At 35.5% G+C, this 17222-nt stretch overlaps 1 protein-coding gene across 3 annotated transcripts in view; it reads left to right on the top strand.

Moving 5' to 3' along the window:
- SPAG1 (sperm associated antigen 1) overlaps nucleotides 1-17222 on the top strand; it is a 102675-nt gene that overhangs the window by 16422 nt on the left and 69031 nt on the right. For 2 of the 3 annotated variants that reach the window (XM_060287659.2, XM_060287660.2), the window contains 5 exons: nucleotides 6413-6538; nucleotides 10455-10519; nucleotides 11020-11129; nucleotides 11731-11836; nucleotides 14871-15001. In XM_060287659.2, the coding sequence (XP_060143642.1) occupies nucleotides 6413-6538; nucleotides 10455-10519; nucleotides 11020-11129; nucleotides 11731-11836; nucleotides 14871-15001 (538 nt within the window). Of the gene's footprint in view, nucleotides 1-6412; nucleotides 6539-10454; nucleotides 10520-11019; nucleotides 11130-11730; nucleotides 11837-14870; nucleotides 15002-17222 lie in introns of those variants that run through there. The other variant, XM_070044036.1, reaches the window with a different exon arrangement.

Genomic DNA, 17222 nt, shown 5'->3' on the forward strand with positions numbered 1-17222 from the left:
TGGGCCTATTTCTGTTTTGTTTATAAGTTCATTTATATCATTTTTTTTGGATTCCATATATAAACAGTATCATATGATGTTTGTCTTTCTCTGTCTGGCTTTTCACTTAGTATAATCATCTCTAGTCCATCCATGTTGCTGCAGATGGCATCATTTCATTCTTTTTTATGGCTGAGTAATATTCTGCTGAATAAATATACCACATCTTCCTTATCCATTCACCTGTTGATAGACATTAAGGTTGCTTGCATGTCTTGGCTATTGTAAACAGTGCTGCAATGAACATTGGGGTGCATATATCTTTTCCAATTACGGTTTTATCCAGATGTATACTCAGGAGTGGGATTGCAGTATCATATGGTAACTCTATTTTTAGTTTTATAAGGAACCTCTATACTGTTCTCCATAGTGGCTGCACCAATTTACATTCCCACCAACAGTGTAGGAGAGTTCCTTTTTCTCCACACCCTCTCCAACATTTATTATTTGTAGACTTTTTGACGATGGCCATTCTGACCAATGTGAGGTGATACTTTATTGTAGTTTTGATTTGCATTTCTCTAATAATTAGTGACGTTGAGCATCTTTTCATGTGCCTTTTGGCCTTCTGTATGTCTTCTTTGGAGAAATGTCTCTTTAGATCTTCTGCCCATTTTTTTGATTTTATATATATATATATATATATAACTGTATTAGCTGTTTGTATATTTTGGAGATTAATCTTTTGTCATTTGCATCATTTGCAAATATTTTCTCCTATTCTGTAGGTGTTCCTTTCGTTTTGTTTGTGGTTTCCTTTGCTGTGCAAAAGCTTTTAAGTTTAATTAGGTACCATTTGTTTATTTTTGTCTTTATTTCCATTATTCTAGGAGATGGATCTAAAAAGATATTGCTGCAATTTATGTCAAAGAGTGTTCTGCCTATGTTTTCCTCTAGGAGTTTTAAAGTATCCAGTCTTAAATCTATTTTTATTTATTTATTTATTTATTTGCGGTATGCGGGCCTCTCACTGTTGTGGCCTCTCCCGTTGCGGAGCACAGGCTCCGGACGCGCAGGCTCAGCGGCCATGGCTCACGGGCCTAGCCACTCCACGGCATGTGGGATCTTCCTGGACCGGGGCACGAACCCATCCATGTTCCCTGCATCGGCAGGTGGACTCTCAACCACTGCGCCACCAGGGAAGCCCTTTAATTTATTTTTGTATGTGGTGGGAGAGAATGTTCTAATTTCATTCTTTTACATGTGGCTGTCCAGTTTTCCCAGCACCACTTATTGAAGAGTCTGTCTTTTCTCCGTTGTGTATTCTTGCCTCCTTTGTCATAGATTAATGACCTAGGTGTTTGGGTTTATTTCTCGGCTGTCTATCCTGTTCCGTTGATCTATATTTCTGTTTTTTGTGCCAGTACCATACTGTTTTGATTATTGTAGCTTTATAGCATAGTCTGAAGTCAGGAAGCCTGATTCCTCCAGCTTCATTTTTCTCTCTCAGGATTGCTTTTGGCTCTTTGGGGTCTTTTGTGTTTCCATACAAATGTAAAATTTTTTGTTCTAGTTCTGTGAGAAATGCCATTGGTAATTTGATAGGGATTGCATTGAATGTGTAAATTGCCTTGGGTAATATAGTCATTTTGACAATATTGATTCTTCTAATCCAAGAACATGGTATATCTTACCATCTCTTTGTGTCATCATCTATTTCTTTCATCAGCGTCTTATAGATTTTGGAGTACAGAGCATTTGCCTCCTTGGGTAGGTTTATTCCTTGGTATTTTATTCTTTTTTATGTGATGATAAATGGGATTGTTTCCTTAATTTTTCTTTCTGATCTTTTGTTGTTAATGTATAGAAATGCAACAGATTTCTGTGTGTTAAGTTTGTATCCTGCGACTTTACCAAATTCATCAATGAGCTTTAATAGTTTTCTGGTAGCATCTTTAGGATCTTCTATGTATAATAAGTATCATGTCATCTGCAAATTGTGACAGTTTAACAACTTCTTTTCCAGTTTGGATGCCTTTTATTTCTTTTTCTTCTCTGATTGCTGTGGCTAGGACTTCAAAAACTTTGTTGAATAAAAGTGGCGAGATTGGACATCCTTTTCTTCTTCCTGTTCCTGTATGATGTTAGCTGTGAGTTTGTCATTTATGGCCTTTGTTATGTGGAGGTATGTTCCCTCTTTGCCCATTTTCTGGAGAGTTTTTATCATAAATGGATGTTGAATTTTATCAAAAGCTTTTTCTGCATCTATTGACCATTCTACTTTCTATTTCTTTGAGTTTGGCTAATCTAGATACCTCATATCAGTAGAATTTTAATTTCAATTTCTACTTGTACATTGCAAGCTTATAGTTATCTAAAACTGGCCTTTTTATATTGACTGTGTATCCTGTGTCTTGTTTAATTCAAAGTAACACATTCGTTCTAGTAGCTTTTTTTGTAGATTCCTTGGATTTTCTTTATGGAAGTTTATGGCATCTGTGAATATTGAAAGATTTTCTTCTTTTCCATACTGGCTGCCTTTTATTCCTTTTACTTGCCTTATTCCATTGGCTTGGACCTCTAGTACAATGTTGAAATGAGAGCAGCTATCTTTGTCTTGTTCCCAATCTTAGGTGAAATCATCCAGCCTTTCATTATGTTACTTTCAGATTTGTATAGATGTCCTATATCAGGTTGAGGAAGTTCCCTTCTGTTCCATGTTTGATGGATGGAGAATTTTTATCATGAATGGATATTGAATTTTGTGAAATGCTTTTCCTGCATTTATTGAGATGAACATATGGTTTTCTTAGTAGTCTGTTAATAAGGTAATTTATGTACACTGTTTTTGAGTGTTATAGTAACCTTGCATTCCAGGATAAACCCTACTCATCATGATGTATCTTTTTCATATGGATTGGATTGCTAAAATTTTGTCAAGGACTTTTTGTGTCTATGGATCATGAGAGATATTGGCCTGTAGTTTTCTTGTAATGTCATTGTCTAGTTTCTTAGCAGGGTACTGTTGACCTCAGAGTGAGTTGGAAAGTATTCTCTCTTCTGTTTCCTAGAAAAGCTTGTGTATAATTGATATTATTTCTTCCTTAAATGTTTTCTAGAATTTACCATTGATGCCATCTGGGCCTCAAGTTTTCTTTATTGGTAAGGTTTTAACTACCAATTAAATTTAATTTAATTCAGTTTCTTTAGTAGACTCAGGGCTATTCGGGTTATCTTCAGAGCTTTCTCTCTGTCCAGATCTCTCCTCTCAGAAATCTTGCCTCCTCAGTTCTTGCAATCTTGGTCTCCCCAAAGTCTGACCTCCGTTCTTCTAAATTCATTGAGACCCAAGACTATTTCCTTTCCCTATGCTGTAGCCTGGAAACACTAGGCAGTCAGTTTGGAGCAAACGTAGGGTTTACCTCATTTGTTTTCCTTCTTTCAAGAATTATTGTCCTGTGCCACCTGTTGTCCAGCGTCTGAAAACTATTGTTTCATATATCGGGTTTTCTAAAGTTTAGGCAGGAGGATAAATTTAGTCCCTGTTACTTTGTCAGAGCCAGAGCTCCTTTATTGACTTTTCTGTTGATATGTTTCTTATTTATTTGTAAGAGTTCTTTCCTACATATTTTAATTTTTCCCTCAATTTGTTAATTTGCCTTATAAGTTTTGTGTGTGATGTTTATTTATTTTTATGTAACCACACCTCTTGATTTTATCCTTTATGATCTTTACATTTGTTTTATACTTAGGAAGACTCTGTCTCCACCAGATACATATTTACCTATATCGTCTCATAGTTCCTTTGTGGCTTCATTTTGCTTAAGAAATATATATATTTTTAAACAGACTCTGGGAAAACAAATTTTTTTGGTTTTACTTTATTTTATTCAGTGTATTTTTTTCTGAGGTAAATCATACACTTGAAAACAATTTTAAGTTATGTGTATTCTCTAACTCAGAATGCTAATTTTTAAAAACTTTCAGCTTTCTCATTTTGTCATTTTATTGACTTGAGTTTGAAAATTTGGTAATTAATTTACAGGTTAAAATAGCAGTTTTTGTCCAGCGTTCTTTGGCTTTATTTTCTGAGGGGTAAACAGCCGTTTTAATTGCAGGGCCTGTTTGTTCTTTCTTGGTCAATTCTTAAGTTAGTTTCCTTCTCATCTCCTTTCCTTCATACTTTTTCCCTTGTTTTTCTTTTTCTCTTCCTGTTTCTCCTGTTTGCCTCCTTTTCATCCTCCCTGCCTCCTATATGGGTAGGACAGTTAATATAGTTTATCCTAGCCCCTGTTTGAAGAGTGTCTGACAAATATTAGACCCTCACTATATATCTGCTGAATAATAAATAATAGAATTTCACAGATAATAAGGAAATATCTTACTCAGTTTTTCTGGCCTCTGTGACGATTCAGTTTAATAAACATTATTGTGAACCTAGTATGTGCCAGACACTGTGCTGGGTTTTTTTGTTTGTTTTAAGTACTTCACCTTTTCTTGTATCTAAGTTAAGTTTTTCAGGGAATTTGTTTATTTTATCTAACTTGCAAAGTTATTGGTATAAATTTGTCTAAAACATCCCCTTATTTTTTTAATATCTGTAGAATTATTAGTGACGTACCTCTTTTATCCCTGATACTAGTAATTTGTATTTTTTCCTTTTACTTTCTTTTGACTAGTCTTGCTAAGTGTTTGTCAGTTGTATTAATTTATTTCCCGAAAAACTAGTTTTGGGCTTCCCTGGTGGCGCAGTGGTTGAGAGTCCGCCTGCCGATGCAGGGGACATGGGTTCGTGCCCCGGTCTGGGAAGATCCCACATGCCGCGGAGCGGCTGGGCCTGCCAGCCATGGCCGCTGGGCCTGCACGTCCGGAGCCTGTGCTCCGCAATGGGAGAGGCCACAACAGTGAGAGGCCCACTTACCACAAAAAAAAAACAAAAAACAAAACAAAACAAAAAAACTAGTTTTGAATGTTGATTTTCTTTATTTTTCTATTATCTGTTTTACAGATTCCTACTTTTATTTTTTAATATTTTTATTTCCTTCTGCCTACTTTGGCTTTAATGTGTTTTCTCTCTCTTCATTAGTTTTTTAAGGTAGAAGCTTAAATAATTGGATCTTAAGCCTTTCTTCTTGTTTAAAGTTGTATATTTCCCTCTAATACTTTATCTGAATCCTACAAATTATATGTCATGTTTTCATTATCACTTAGTTCAAATTATTTTCCAATTTCCCATCTGATTTCCTTTTTTAACCCATGATCTCTTTATAAGTGTATTGTTTAATTTCCAATTACTTGGGGATAATTTAAATACTTATTATTACTGAATTCTAGTTTAGGTCTGTTGTGGTCAGATACCATACTTTGTATAATTTCACCCCTCAATAAATTTCATCAAATTTATTGAGACTTTTTTTGGCCTATGTTCCATGTGGTCTTGAAAATAACATAGAAGTTTTTAATATTGATTAGGTCAAGTTGGTTAATGTTCACATCTGCTATAACATTACTGATTCTCTTTTTGTCCACATTTTCCCTGTGTCCATTCTACTGTTAATCAAATAGATTCATTTTGGATACTGAGTTTTTCATTTTCAGGATTTCCATTAAATCTTTTTAAAGTTTCCATTCTTCTCCCAAAGTTCTCAGTTGTTCATGCATGTTGTCCACCCTCCTTACATATTTACTGTAGCTGTTTTTAAGTCCCTATTTGTTACTTCCAACATCCATCCACTCTATGAGTCTGCTTCTGTTGACTGTGGGTAATGTTTTTCTGCTTCTTTGTCTTTCTTGTTATTTGTATATTTTATACTGACCACTGTATATAAAAAAAATCAGTGGAATCTGAAGTAATTAATATTTAACTACAGAAAGCATGTTCCTTTTGTCAAACTGCTAGAGTTGGAGACTGGGTCAATCTAATCTGTATGTTAAGTTGCAGCTGATGTGCTAAGGTTCTTGATATTAAGACATAGGCTCTGCCCTCAAGGAACTTACAGTGTGGTAAGAGGGACAAACAATAAATAGAGGACTTAAAATCTATGCTAAACACAGAGGAGGAACACTTTTAGCCCAACCAGGAAGTTCAGAGAAAGCTTGCTGGAAGGGATGATGAAAAAGATCTTGTAAGATAAATAAAGTAGGAAGGGCACCAATGAATGTAGGAAGGGCACCAATGAATATACTGAACAATACTGAACTGTACACTTAAAAATAGTTGAGATGATACATTTTATGTTATTGTATATTTTCCTACAATTGAAAAAAAAAACAAGAGGGTAAGAAGGGCATTTCAGGTAGGGAAAATGGCATGATCAAATTGTCACCTAAAAATTGACCCACAGTAAACTATGATGATGTACAGTCCTTTCTAATGCCTGGTTAATTATTTCAAACTGTATATTTACCTTCTTTTTTCCTCTCTTCTTCTTAGAGTTGGGTATCAGAAATTAAAAAAGAAGATGATAAAATACACTTTCAAGAAAATGAAACATTTCCAGCAATGGAAGATAATTTGCCTCCAGTTCGTGGTTCAACCAGCCATCTTCATGTTGCCAAGGTAGGCCTTTTTGGTGTGGGGTGTGAGTGGTAGGGGGAGAAAGTTGTTGTTTATTAAGAACATTATCTTGGTTTAATCAGTGTAGCCGAAGTGTGATGTCCTGTAGGCAGCTGGGGATTTTTTTTCAGGTGATCGTGTGTCATCACCTTCTGGAGTAGGCCTCACCTGGAGATCAAAATCAAACAGTATTTTCATTTGAAGGCTTGCATCTTGGGTTTACCACCTTCCTCATTTTTTCTTTTGCTGTTCTGTCTCTTCTACTCTGACAAGTTTTGATGAGTACTTAAGATCCAATTCAGTGTGTAAGAGTTTCAGGGAGTAATTTCATGTATCCAATAGAGGTATAGAGGGAGTAGTTTATTACACAATTAAGTATGATTTAAAGCGTTAAACAGATGAATTAATCTGTTTAACCCATTAAACATGGATTTCAAGCAGTTATAGATGTCATTTCTCTGTTTAGTGCATTTCTCCCCCCATCTCCAGCCCCTCATTTTTATTCCTCTGAGATTGGTCCCTATTTTGCCATGCAGATCTCTCCTTGGTAACCCATGGCTTCCATAGAGAAGGGGCCTGTTGGAGTTCCAGGTTCACTTAACTTCAAGTTAAAATTGAGCTTCTTGGCATCCACCTGACCCTGATATTATAGAACCCAGCCCTTGTCTCCAGTGGGCTTTTGCTTGGATCACACATTCCATTCCCTCTGCCCTCCTTTTTTTTTGTTTTCTTTTATTCCTATCATCTTTAAGAGGATGCTTACCTAAGTCTCTTCATTTCGGGTTGAGTCATTCTTGTTTTTCTCGTCTCTTCTTTGAGTCCCCAGTTTTATTCGAAAAACATTCATAGCCTTTTCATCACTCTGCTCCTTGGTAATTTACCTTCCTGGGTCTTTTACTCATTAGCAATTACTCAGGTAACTGAGGTACAAAGTAAGTAAGTATAGGAAGGCTACTACTGTCTGTAATCAGTGAATTCGTATTTATTGAACACTCATTATGTGTTAAGTCTGTGTCCTGAAACTATAACAACAAAAAACATTTGGTCTCTGTCCTCAAAGAGCTTATAGTCCAGTAGGAATAGACAGACTAGTAGTACAGTGGTTCTCAAAGTATGGCCCGTGGATGCTGATTGTCCCAGAGATCCTTCTAGGGGATCCAGAAAGTCAATGTTATTTTTAAAAATAATGCTGATGCTTTTGTCTCTTTCACTCGGTTGACATTTGCACTGAGGGTAAACCTGCTGGTGCCTTACCATGAATCATGGCAGTGGCACCAACTGGACTAGTGGTCATTGTTTTCTCCACTGCTGTGCACTCATAGTAAAAAATTCCAATTTAACTTAAAAGTTTGATGAAACAATAAAACTTTTTTTGTCATTAAATCTTGAATCTTGAGGACATATCTTTTTAACATTCTGTGTGTACCAAATGTAAAATAGATAGCTTGTGGGAAGCAGCCACATAGCACAGGGAGATCAGCTCCGTGCTTTGTGTCCACCTAGAGGGGTGGGAGGGAGTCACAAGAGGGAGGAGATATGGGGATATATGTATATGTATAGCTGCTTCACTTTGTTATACAGCAGAAACTAACACACCATTGTAAAGCAAGTATACTTCAATAAAGATGTTAAAAAAATATTCTGTGTGACAAAATGAGGAGTACACAGAAGGCACTTCACTGTGAAATGAAATATGATGGTTATCATAAGAAAAAGCACTTGTGTGATTGACTGCCAGCCGAATTAGCAACTCTTTCCTGGAACAATTTTTACTTGAAGAAATGACTGACAGACAAGCTGTAGTTATTCAGAGTTGAGTTTCTGGCAGACATTTTCTTGGAAATAGTGCAATGGTCTATCACTTCAAAGAAATCAATGAACAGTATTTGTTGCCAGTGCTAAAACCTGAGCTTTCAGGTAAAATTCAGAGTATTTCATATTATTGGGGGCTCTCAAATACCTACTTGTGACAAAAAAAATTTCCCCTTAAGGGAGACGCTTAGTGACTTTTATGATGAGCTCCATGAGGATTTTTTTTTTTTTTACTTTTAAACAATTGAGATATAGTTGATGTACAATATTATACAAGTTACAGGTGTTATAACAGTGATTCACAGTTTTTAAAGGTTATACTCCATCTATAGTTATTATAAAATATTGGCCATATTCGCTGTGTTGTACAGTATATCCTTGTAGCTAATTTATTTTATACATAATACTTTGTACCTCTTAATCTCCTACTCTGGTTTTGCCCCTCCCCCTCCCCTCTCCCCATTGGTAACCACTAGTTTGTTCTCTGTATCTATGAGTCTGTTTCCTTTTTGTTATATTCACTAGTTTTTAGATTCCACATATAAGTGATATCATATAGTATTTGTCTTCCTCTGTCTGACTTATTTCACCTAGCATAATACCCTCCAAGTCCATCCATGTTGTTGCAAATGGTAAAATTTCATTCTTTTTTATGTTTGTATACACTACTTCTTCTTTATCCATTCATTTGTTGATAGACACTTAAGTTGCTTCCAGATCTTGGCAATTGTAAATAATGCTGCTGTGTACATTGGGGTGCATGCATCTCTTTGAATTAGTGTTTGCATTTTATTCAAATATATACCCTGGAGTGGAATTGCTTGATCGTAGGGTAGTTCTATTTTTAGTTTTTTTAGAAACTGCCATACTGTTTTCCACAGTGGATGCACCAACAGTGTACAAGGATTCCCTTTTCTTCACATCCTCTCTAATATTTGTTATTTATGGTCTTCTTGATGATAGCCATTCTGACAGGTGTGAGGTGATATCTCGTGGTTTTAATTTGCATTTCCCTGACGATTAGTGATGTTGAGCATCTTTGCGTGTGCCTGTCGGTGAACTCCATGAGGATTTTAACAGATATGATTTTTTAATTGTATAATGAAATGTAGGAATATTTGGAAGATCTGTGTAACTCCTAATGACCAGTGGTACAAAATCGTGCCATCGTGCCAAAATGACCCATTCAAATGGTTTCAAATTATGACTTTTAAGAAATCATTTGAGAAACTATTTGTGAGCTGTTGTTTGCTTTCCTCCCATTCCCTTCAAGGTGCTTGCAGTGGACATGTGACCTGGGTTGAGCCACTTAGTAGCACCAAGCTAGTGCTTGGTCAGTGATGGGCCCATAACTGAAGCTAGCCAATCAGAGTCCTTCCCTGGGATTTCTCTAACTAAAGATGGAGAGAAGAGTCACTCTCCTTTTCCTTTCTGATTGGGAGGCCTGTGAGGTTATAATCCCAGACTGTGTGTGGCCACATTTGCAACTACATAGAAAAAGCAAGCAGACAGCAGGGAAAACAAAATCAGGGAGAGAGAAGCAGAGACTTCTGGGGGAGAGAAGGAGAAAAGGGGAGAGAGGGAGAGCTGTAGAAAGAGGGTATATGAACCCTTTATCCAGAAATACCCCTGCCATTTCATCAGTTTGGTTACATAAGCCAGTAATTTATTCTTTTTAACTAAAATTAGTTCAAGTTGGGTGTCTGTCATTGCAAGCAAAACAGCTCTGTCTAACACAGCAAAGTAGTTATTCTTATTTCTTCAATGCCTAGGTTTTAAAAGAATGAATGATAGTTTAGTACTTTTCTATTATAAGAAAAATCAATAATAATCACATTTCTTCACACATATAAGTTTTAAAATTTTATATATGTACTTAAAGTCCTGCCCATCACTCTCATAATTAACTACAAATTTAAAATTACTTTTTAACCTACTGTATATTAGTATGTTAAAAAAATTTATAATATTGGAGTTGTTGTAACGTCAAGGGTACCTATTTTTCTTACCCATTCAATTTGTGTACCTTAATCCAGTGCTACACATTTATAGGAAAATCTGCTAATCTTATATTAAATATCTCATAAAATATAATTTTTTCTTTCAGGAAAAAAATTCTAAAAGTAGACCAGCTAAAAAGAAAATTCCGAGGGATTATGCAGAGTGGGATAAGTATGTTTTATATTTCTGTATATAAAAATTCTCTACCATAAAATACTGTAATAAATTCTTTATTGTTTTAAACCTGAACATATCAAATATCGTTATGTCAGTAGAGTACTAAGAGTATTTGGATTAAGCACTCTTGATTTTGTTTTTTCATTAAATAAAAAACTATTGCATCCTTTTATTTATAAGGGTAACCAAAAATAACTAATGTAATACTTATAGCCATCCAAAATAAAAAATAACAAATTTTTAAATTAAGAGAAATTGGTCACAATTTTAATACCAAAGTTCCACACAGTTTACGTCTGATTAATATTTAAGTTCTCACTAAATTCCACGTTTTCTAGGAAACAATAGAGATGACTTCTAATACAAACCTATCATATATTTTTGGAATATTATTTCTAAAGGCACGGTGATACAAATACAAGAATATCAATAATAAATTTTACTCTCGTTTGTATTGAGCTTTTTTTTCTAGTTTTATTATTCTTTCATTTAAGATTTGACGTGGAAAAGGAATGTGCGAAAATTGATGAAGATTACAAAGAAAAAACTGTAGTAAACAACAAGTTGTATTTGTCTAAAATTGAGACAAGACTAGATACAGCAGGTAATTGGGGGAAAATAAGAATAATTTAGTAGTCTCTAAATTTTTTGAAATACAATAAAAGCTGTTGACCCAAAGACATTCTCTTTTAAGTGCTGCAGATTTCCATGAAAAATTTATGGATTTTCTCCTAGAGCTTACCACCTCTAACAAATTCCATTCTATCCTTTAACTTCTTAATTTTATGAGTAAGAGTTACGATATTTAAATTTAGTAAGACTTAAAAATATATATGTAAACCTATTTTTTTACTGTAATTCATTTTTCATTCCCTTTTTCAAATCATCTTTTTCCTCCAAATCCCTCAAATTTTTTTCTTTTTGCCTCAAAACAAAAAGATGGAGCAGGTTGTTTTCACTTGAAGTCCACAGGTGTATAGTACCATTAAAGTAAAACAAAACAATTATTCAAAAAATCTAAACCTTCAAAAATTCTGATAAACTAAAAAAAAGAAAAGAAATATCTCTAAACTTAGGAAACTTTTATCTTCTTTTATTTATTTTATAATTTTCTGCTTCTGTTAAAATAAGCATTCTTGGATTTAAATTTGTTAAAGTTATACTAAGTTATGTTTTTACTTATAGCAGGTAACATTTATTTCTAGGTCTAACTGAGAAGGAAAAGGATTTTCTTGCTATTCATGAAAAGGAGAAAGGTAACGAAGCTTTTAACACAGGAGATTATGAAGAGGCTGTGATGTATTATACTCGGTGAGCAGATTTTCGTTGTGGTTTATACTTGCCATTTATTTATTTATGTTTTAATTTATTTATTTTATTTTTTTGGCTGTGTTGGGTCTTCATTGCTGTGCGCAGGCTTTCTCTAGTTGTGGCAAGTGGGGCCTACTCTTCGTTGTGGTGCACGGGCTTCTCATTGCAGTGGCTTCTCTCATCGTGGAGCACGGTCTCTAGGCACACGGGCTTCAGTAGTTGTGGCTTGAGGGCTCTAGAGAGCAGGCTCAGTAGTTGTGGTGCACAGGTTTAGTTGCTCTGCGGCATGTGGGATCTTCCTGGACCAGGGCTCGAACCCATGTCCCCTGCATTGGCAGGCGGATTCTTAACCACTGCACCATCAGGAAAGCGCAAAACTTGCCATTTAAAAAAATGATAGTGTTTAAATTTAATTGTTGAAATGATGTAAATAAGCTAAATAATCAGTGTCAGAACCACTTAAGATATTGTACTTGTGATTTATCATAAATTCACTTGCGTTTGCCTTGTTTTCTCAATAATTTCCTTAAACCTCCAAGCTCCCACTTCATCCCCACTTTTGACAGAGGTTCTAACTTTACTGTTTTACAGAGAAAATAGAAGCTGTCTGAATGGAACTCGACAGAAAGTTCATATAGCATAGAGGTTAAGAACTCAGGTTCTATAGTCAGACTGCCTGGATCCTAGTACTTATGGTGCTACCTCCCACCACAGGGCCTTTGCATATGCTGGGTCCTCCATCTAGCATACTTTCCCCTCTTCTCATGATTTAGTTAATTCTGACTTATTCTTCAGATCTCAGCCCATGTCTCACTTCTTTGGGGAAGTCTGCCTTTACTTTTCAGACTAGGTTAAACCTCCACCCTACTCAGTTTAACCCCCCCCCCAATTTACATACCCATATAGTAATCTTAACTCTACTTCGTTGGAGGTACAATTCAAGTGTGTGTGATTTGGCACTAACTGGACTGTAAGCTCTGCAAGAATATAGCCCACTTGTCATTTTTTTAATATCATTGTATCCCTAATACCCAGCAGAGTACCTGGTTCATAGTAAATGTTCATTGTACGCTTGCATGAACTTATGAAGCTCTTACAGTCTATGAAAAGTAAACTAATTTCCTAAAATATTGTTAGAGACAAACTGTGCTTATACAACCACTAATGCTATCTTAGAGCTAAGCTCTGTACGATCTTGCTTCCACCTTTGGAAAGAAAATTTTTTTTTAATGTTGTTGGTGTCTGTAAAGAAGTTTGCTCAACTGTTTAAGTGAACATACAAAGTAAAGAGGATATTGAGGTATCATTCATTCAGTACAGCCTCCCCTGTTCAGGCAGGTGGATGTCAGCTCTGGAATTTTGTTTGTCTTTTTGTAGATTTCCACCAGTGGAGAATCTCTTGCCTATTACAGGGAACAAACTTTTCTTGTCTTCCTCTTTGAAGAAATCACAGAGGTGCAGAATTAAAGCAGCATATTGCAATGGTTAAGGGAACTCAAATTGCCCCTTTTCTGGCCTTGGGTAGATTCTTCACCTCTCTTACCTCAGTCTTCTCAGTGCGATGAGACTATAACAGTGCCTATCTCAGAGCAGCTGTGAGGATTAAATAAAACAACATGCTGAAAGGCAGGGTAACACGATGGTAAAGAGAACAGGTGCTGGAGTAGACAGTTGGGATTTAAATCCTGACTCTACCATTTCCAAGCTTGTGGCCTTGGGCATGTTACTTAACCTTTCCGTTACATCTATTTTCTCATCTGTAAAATCTAAGAGCAGTAATGCCTCCTCCGTGGATTATAATGAGGATTAAATGAGTTGACTGTTTAGTGCCTGGCATGTGGGAAGTACTCAGTGTCAGGTACTCGTGTTATTTATTCTTACATGTATTTTCCATGTTTGGTCTCTACCCAACTGTGTAATTTCTTTGTATTCATCTTTAATGATCTTAGTAAATTGACACTTTTTGTGACTTTCCCATTTTTTTTTCTGGATTTAGAAAATTTAGTGCATCGATACCCTTATGTTTCCTATATCTAGGAATACATTATTTTACAGCATTCCAAATCAGTTTTTTAAGCAACAGCCAGGTAGGTTTTAAATTCTTTTCATTAATTATTTTGCATTCATACCCTTAATGTAGCAAAATTTACTCTCTTAAGGTCTGTATTCTTCAATTACTACTACTCTTTTGTTTCCTTCAATTAAATTCCTTTGATAAAATTATCATTTCCTTAGATTTAAATTTACTTTTAGATTACAGACTAATTTGTATCTGTTAACACAATAACAGCTTAATAAAGGATATTAGTTGTGGTTGGTTGCTCCTTTTTCTTTTGTACTAGAAACTTGTCCCTAAAGAGTAAAAAAATATGTATTTGATATTTGATGTTAACTAAACTGGGTTTTTAAGAGATCTGTGGGTATTTAAGTGATCATGTCACTTCTAAAGCTGGAGTCAACTTTAAATCTCTTAACTGGATATTTAAGCTTCTGTCCAAACATTGATTTAATATGTTTATAGAATTGTATGTTATTATTTTTGATGATGCAAGCCATATTCGTTTGCTAGAGCTGCCATACAAACTGTCACAGACTGAGTGGCTTAAACAACAGAAATGTATTTTCTCACAGCTCTGGAGGTTAGAAGTCTGAGATCAAAGTGTCTGTAGGGTTGGTTTCTTCTGATGCCTCTCTCCTTGGCTTGTAGATGGCCATCTTCTCTTTGTGTCTTCAAGTGAGCTTTCCTCTGTGCATGTCTGTGTCCTAATCTCGTCTTCTTATAATGACACCAGTCATATTGGATTAGGGAACACCCTCGTGACCTCACGTTAACTTAATTATCTCTTTAAAGACTATCTCCAAGTATAGTTACATTCTGAGGTGCTGGGGGTTAAGATTTCAACATATGAATTTGCGGAGACACAATTGCACCCATAACACGAGCTGTGATTGTTTTACTTACAACTTTAGATGAGTTTCTCTATCTTATGTTTTCCTGTCATCTGCTTGTTGCCATTAAGTGTTTCTTTTACAGGAGCATATCAGTGCTTCCCACGGTAGCAGCCTATAACAATCGTGCTCAAGCAGAACTCAAATTACAGAACTGGAATAGTGCTTTTCAGGATTGTGAAAAGGTCTTGGAGTTAGAACCTGGGAACTTAAAGGGTAAAAGTGTTTATAGAATACCTTTAAATTTGCAACAGGATCTGTTAAAGACCATTTGTAGACACTTACATTTACACTAAAAATATTTCAGATAAACTCAGATTTCTATATGTGAATCATTACCTTCCTCAAGTTACTTTTAATTTCAAGTTTAACTTGGAATTTAAGTTCCTAATTATTTGCATTGAAGTAGCTAATAATCCCAGATGACTGATTGAATAAAGTGTACATGTGTTTTAAAAGAAATATCTCATGCTTGCATTTGAATTGTGGTTTGTGTTTTTTTCTTTCAATTTTTTTTTTATTGTGGTAAAATTGACAACATAAAATTTACCACCTTAATCATTTTTAAGTGAATAGTTCGGTGGTATTAAGTACATTCATATTGTTGTGCAGTCATCACTACCATCCATCTCCAGAACTTTTTAAATCTGAAAGTGCACCCATTAAACCGCAACTCTCTATTCTCTCCACCCACCCCAGCCTCTGGCAACCACCAGTCTACTTTCTGTCTCTGTGATTTTATTATTTTAGGTATGTCATATGAATGAAATCATACAGTATTTATCTTTTCGTGACTGGCTTATTGAACTGTATCTTTTTATTCAAAAATAAATTTAAGTATAATTTAATATAGATTTAAAAATATGTATTAATATAATACAATAAGTCCACACCAGAGCTCTAGAACTTTCTACCAGCTGCTTTGTGGGCTTTTCCACCTAGATGTCCATAGACATTTTAAATTAAATGTGTCTAAAACTGACTACGTCTTTCCACCAACACCTGTCCTCTGTTCTGATTTCCTGTCTCAGTGACTGCACCACCTTGCTGTGGTCCGAGCCTGAAGTATGCAAGTCAGACTCCACTCTCCTTTTCTGTTATCAGGGAGTCATTCCAAAAGGAAGTGGCATAAATTATAACAGACTCATTCTATTTCTTTAAATACTTACAGATTCAGATAAATATAACCACTTAATTTTTCTTCACATGCCTACAAACATGGATGGGCAGAAACCATGGTTGTGCTGAGGGTGGATCCCGGTGCATCAGACTGACTGTCATCATAATGGATTGCTCTCCTTTCCCCGGTAGAGTTCTCCCATGCCTGTATGTTGTCTCTATCACAGAGTACCAGTGGGCTCCCAGCTTTAGGCAGGTGCCTGGTAAAGGTTTTACGATCTCCTGATGGGCCCACACCATCACTGTGCCAGGCCCTGTGCCATGTAGTACATGTATTAACTCCATTAATTTTCACAACAGCTCAGTAAATGTGCAGGTACTATTATTAGCACACTCATTTTACAAAAGGACACTGAGGCATAGAGAGATTGAACAACTCACCTAAGATCACACTGCTAGTAAGTGACAGAGCCAGGACTCAACACTGGATGAGACATCAGGAGCCCACATTCAACCACTGTGCTACTCTTCTGTCAGTAGAATGGCCTTCTGTTTTCATTCTTCCTTGATTGAATAATTCCTTAAGCACCAGAATCTTCACTATTTAAAAAAAAATTTGACAGAGCCACTATGGCCATCATTATGGCCATAAAGCATTGAAAAGTCTTAGGTTTTCTTAAGTGGATAAATATCTTCCTGTTCAAAATTTTATTTTTTACTCAAAAAATAATTGCTCTGAATGCAATGTGGTATTTGATTACATCCTGGAACAGAAAAAGGACATTAGTGGAGAAATTGGTGAAATCCAAAGAAAGCCTGTAGTTTAGTTGACAGTATTGTACCAATGTTATTTTCTTAGTTTTGGCAAAAATACCGTAGTTACATATAAGATATTAGCATTAGTGAAAGCTGGGTGAAGGTATATGAGAACTATCTGTATTAGCTTTGCAACTTTATGTGAATCTAAAGTATTTTCCAAAGTAAAAAGTCTTTAAAAATGGTAATTGTTATATCATGAATATTTCTTTATGGACAATCCCTTCTACAATCTGAGTAGTAATAGTAAAAGCTAAACTTGTACTTACGCTACAATTTTGATTACACTTATGATAAAATGATTTATCCTCTAGATTTTCGTGGCTCATTCTAGGACTAAAATCAAACTAGTGAAATTTATGTTTTAAAATAGCATATTGGGACTTCCCTGGCAGTCCAGTGGTTAAGACTTCACATTCCAATGCAGGGGGTGTGGGTTCAATGCCTGGTTGGGAAGCTAAGATCCTACATGCCTGTGGCCAAAAAACCAAAACATAAAACA

The sequence above is a fragment of the Globicephala melas genome, chromosome 17, assembly GCF_963455315.2.
Source record: "Globicephala melas chromosome 17, mGloMel1.2, whole genome shotgun sequence".
Lineage (NCBI taxonomy): Eukaryota > Metazoa > Chordata > Mammalia > Artiodactyla > Delphinidae > Globicephala > Globicephala melas.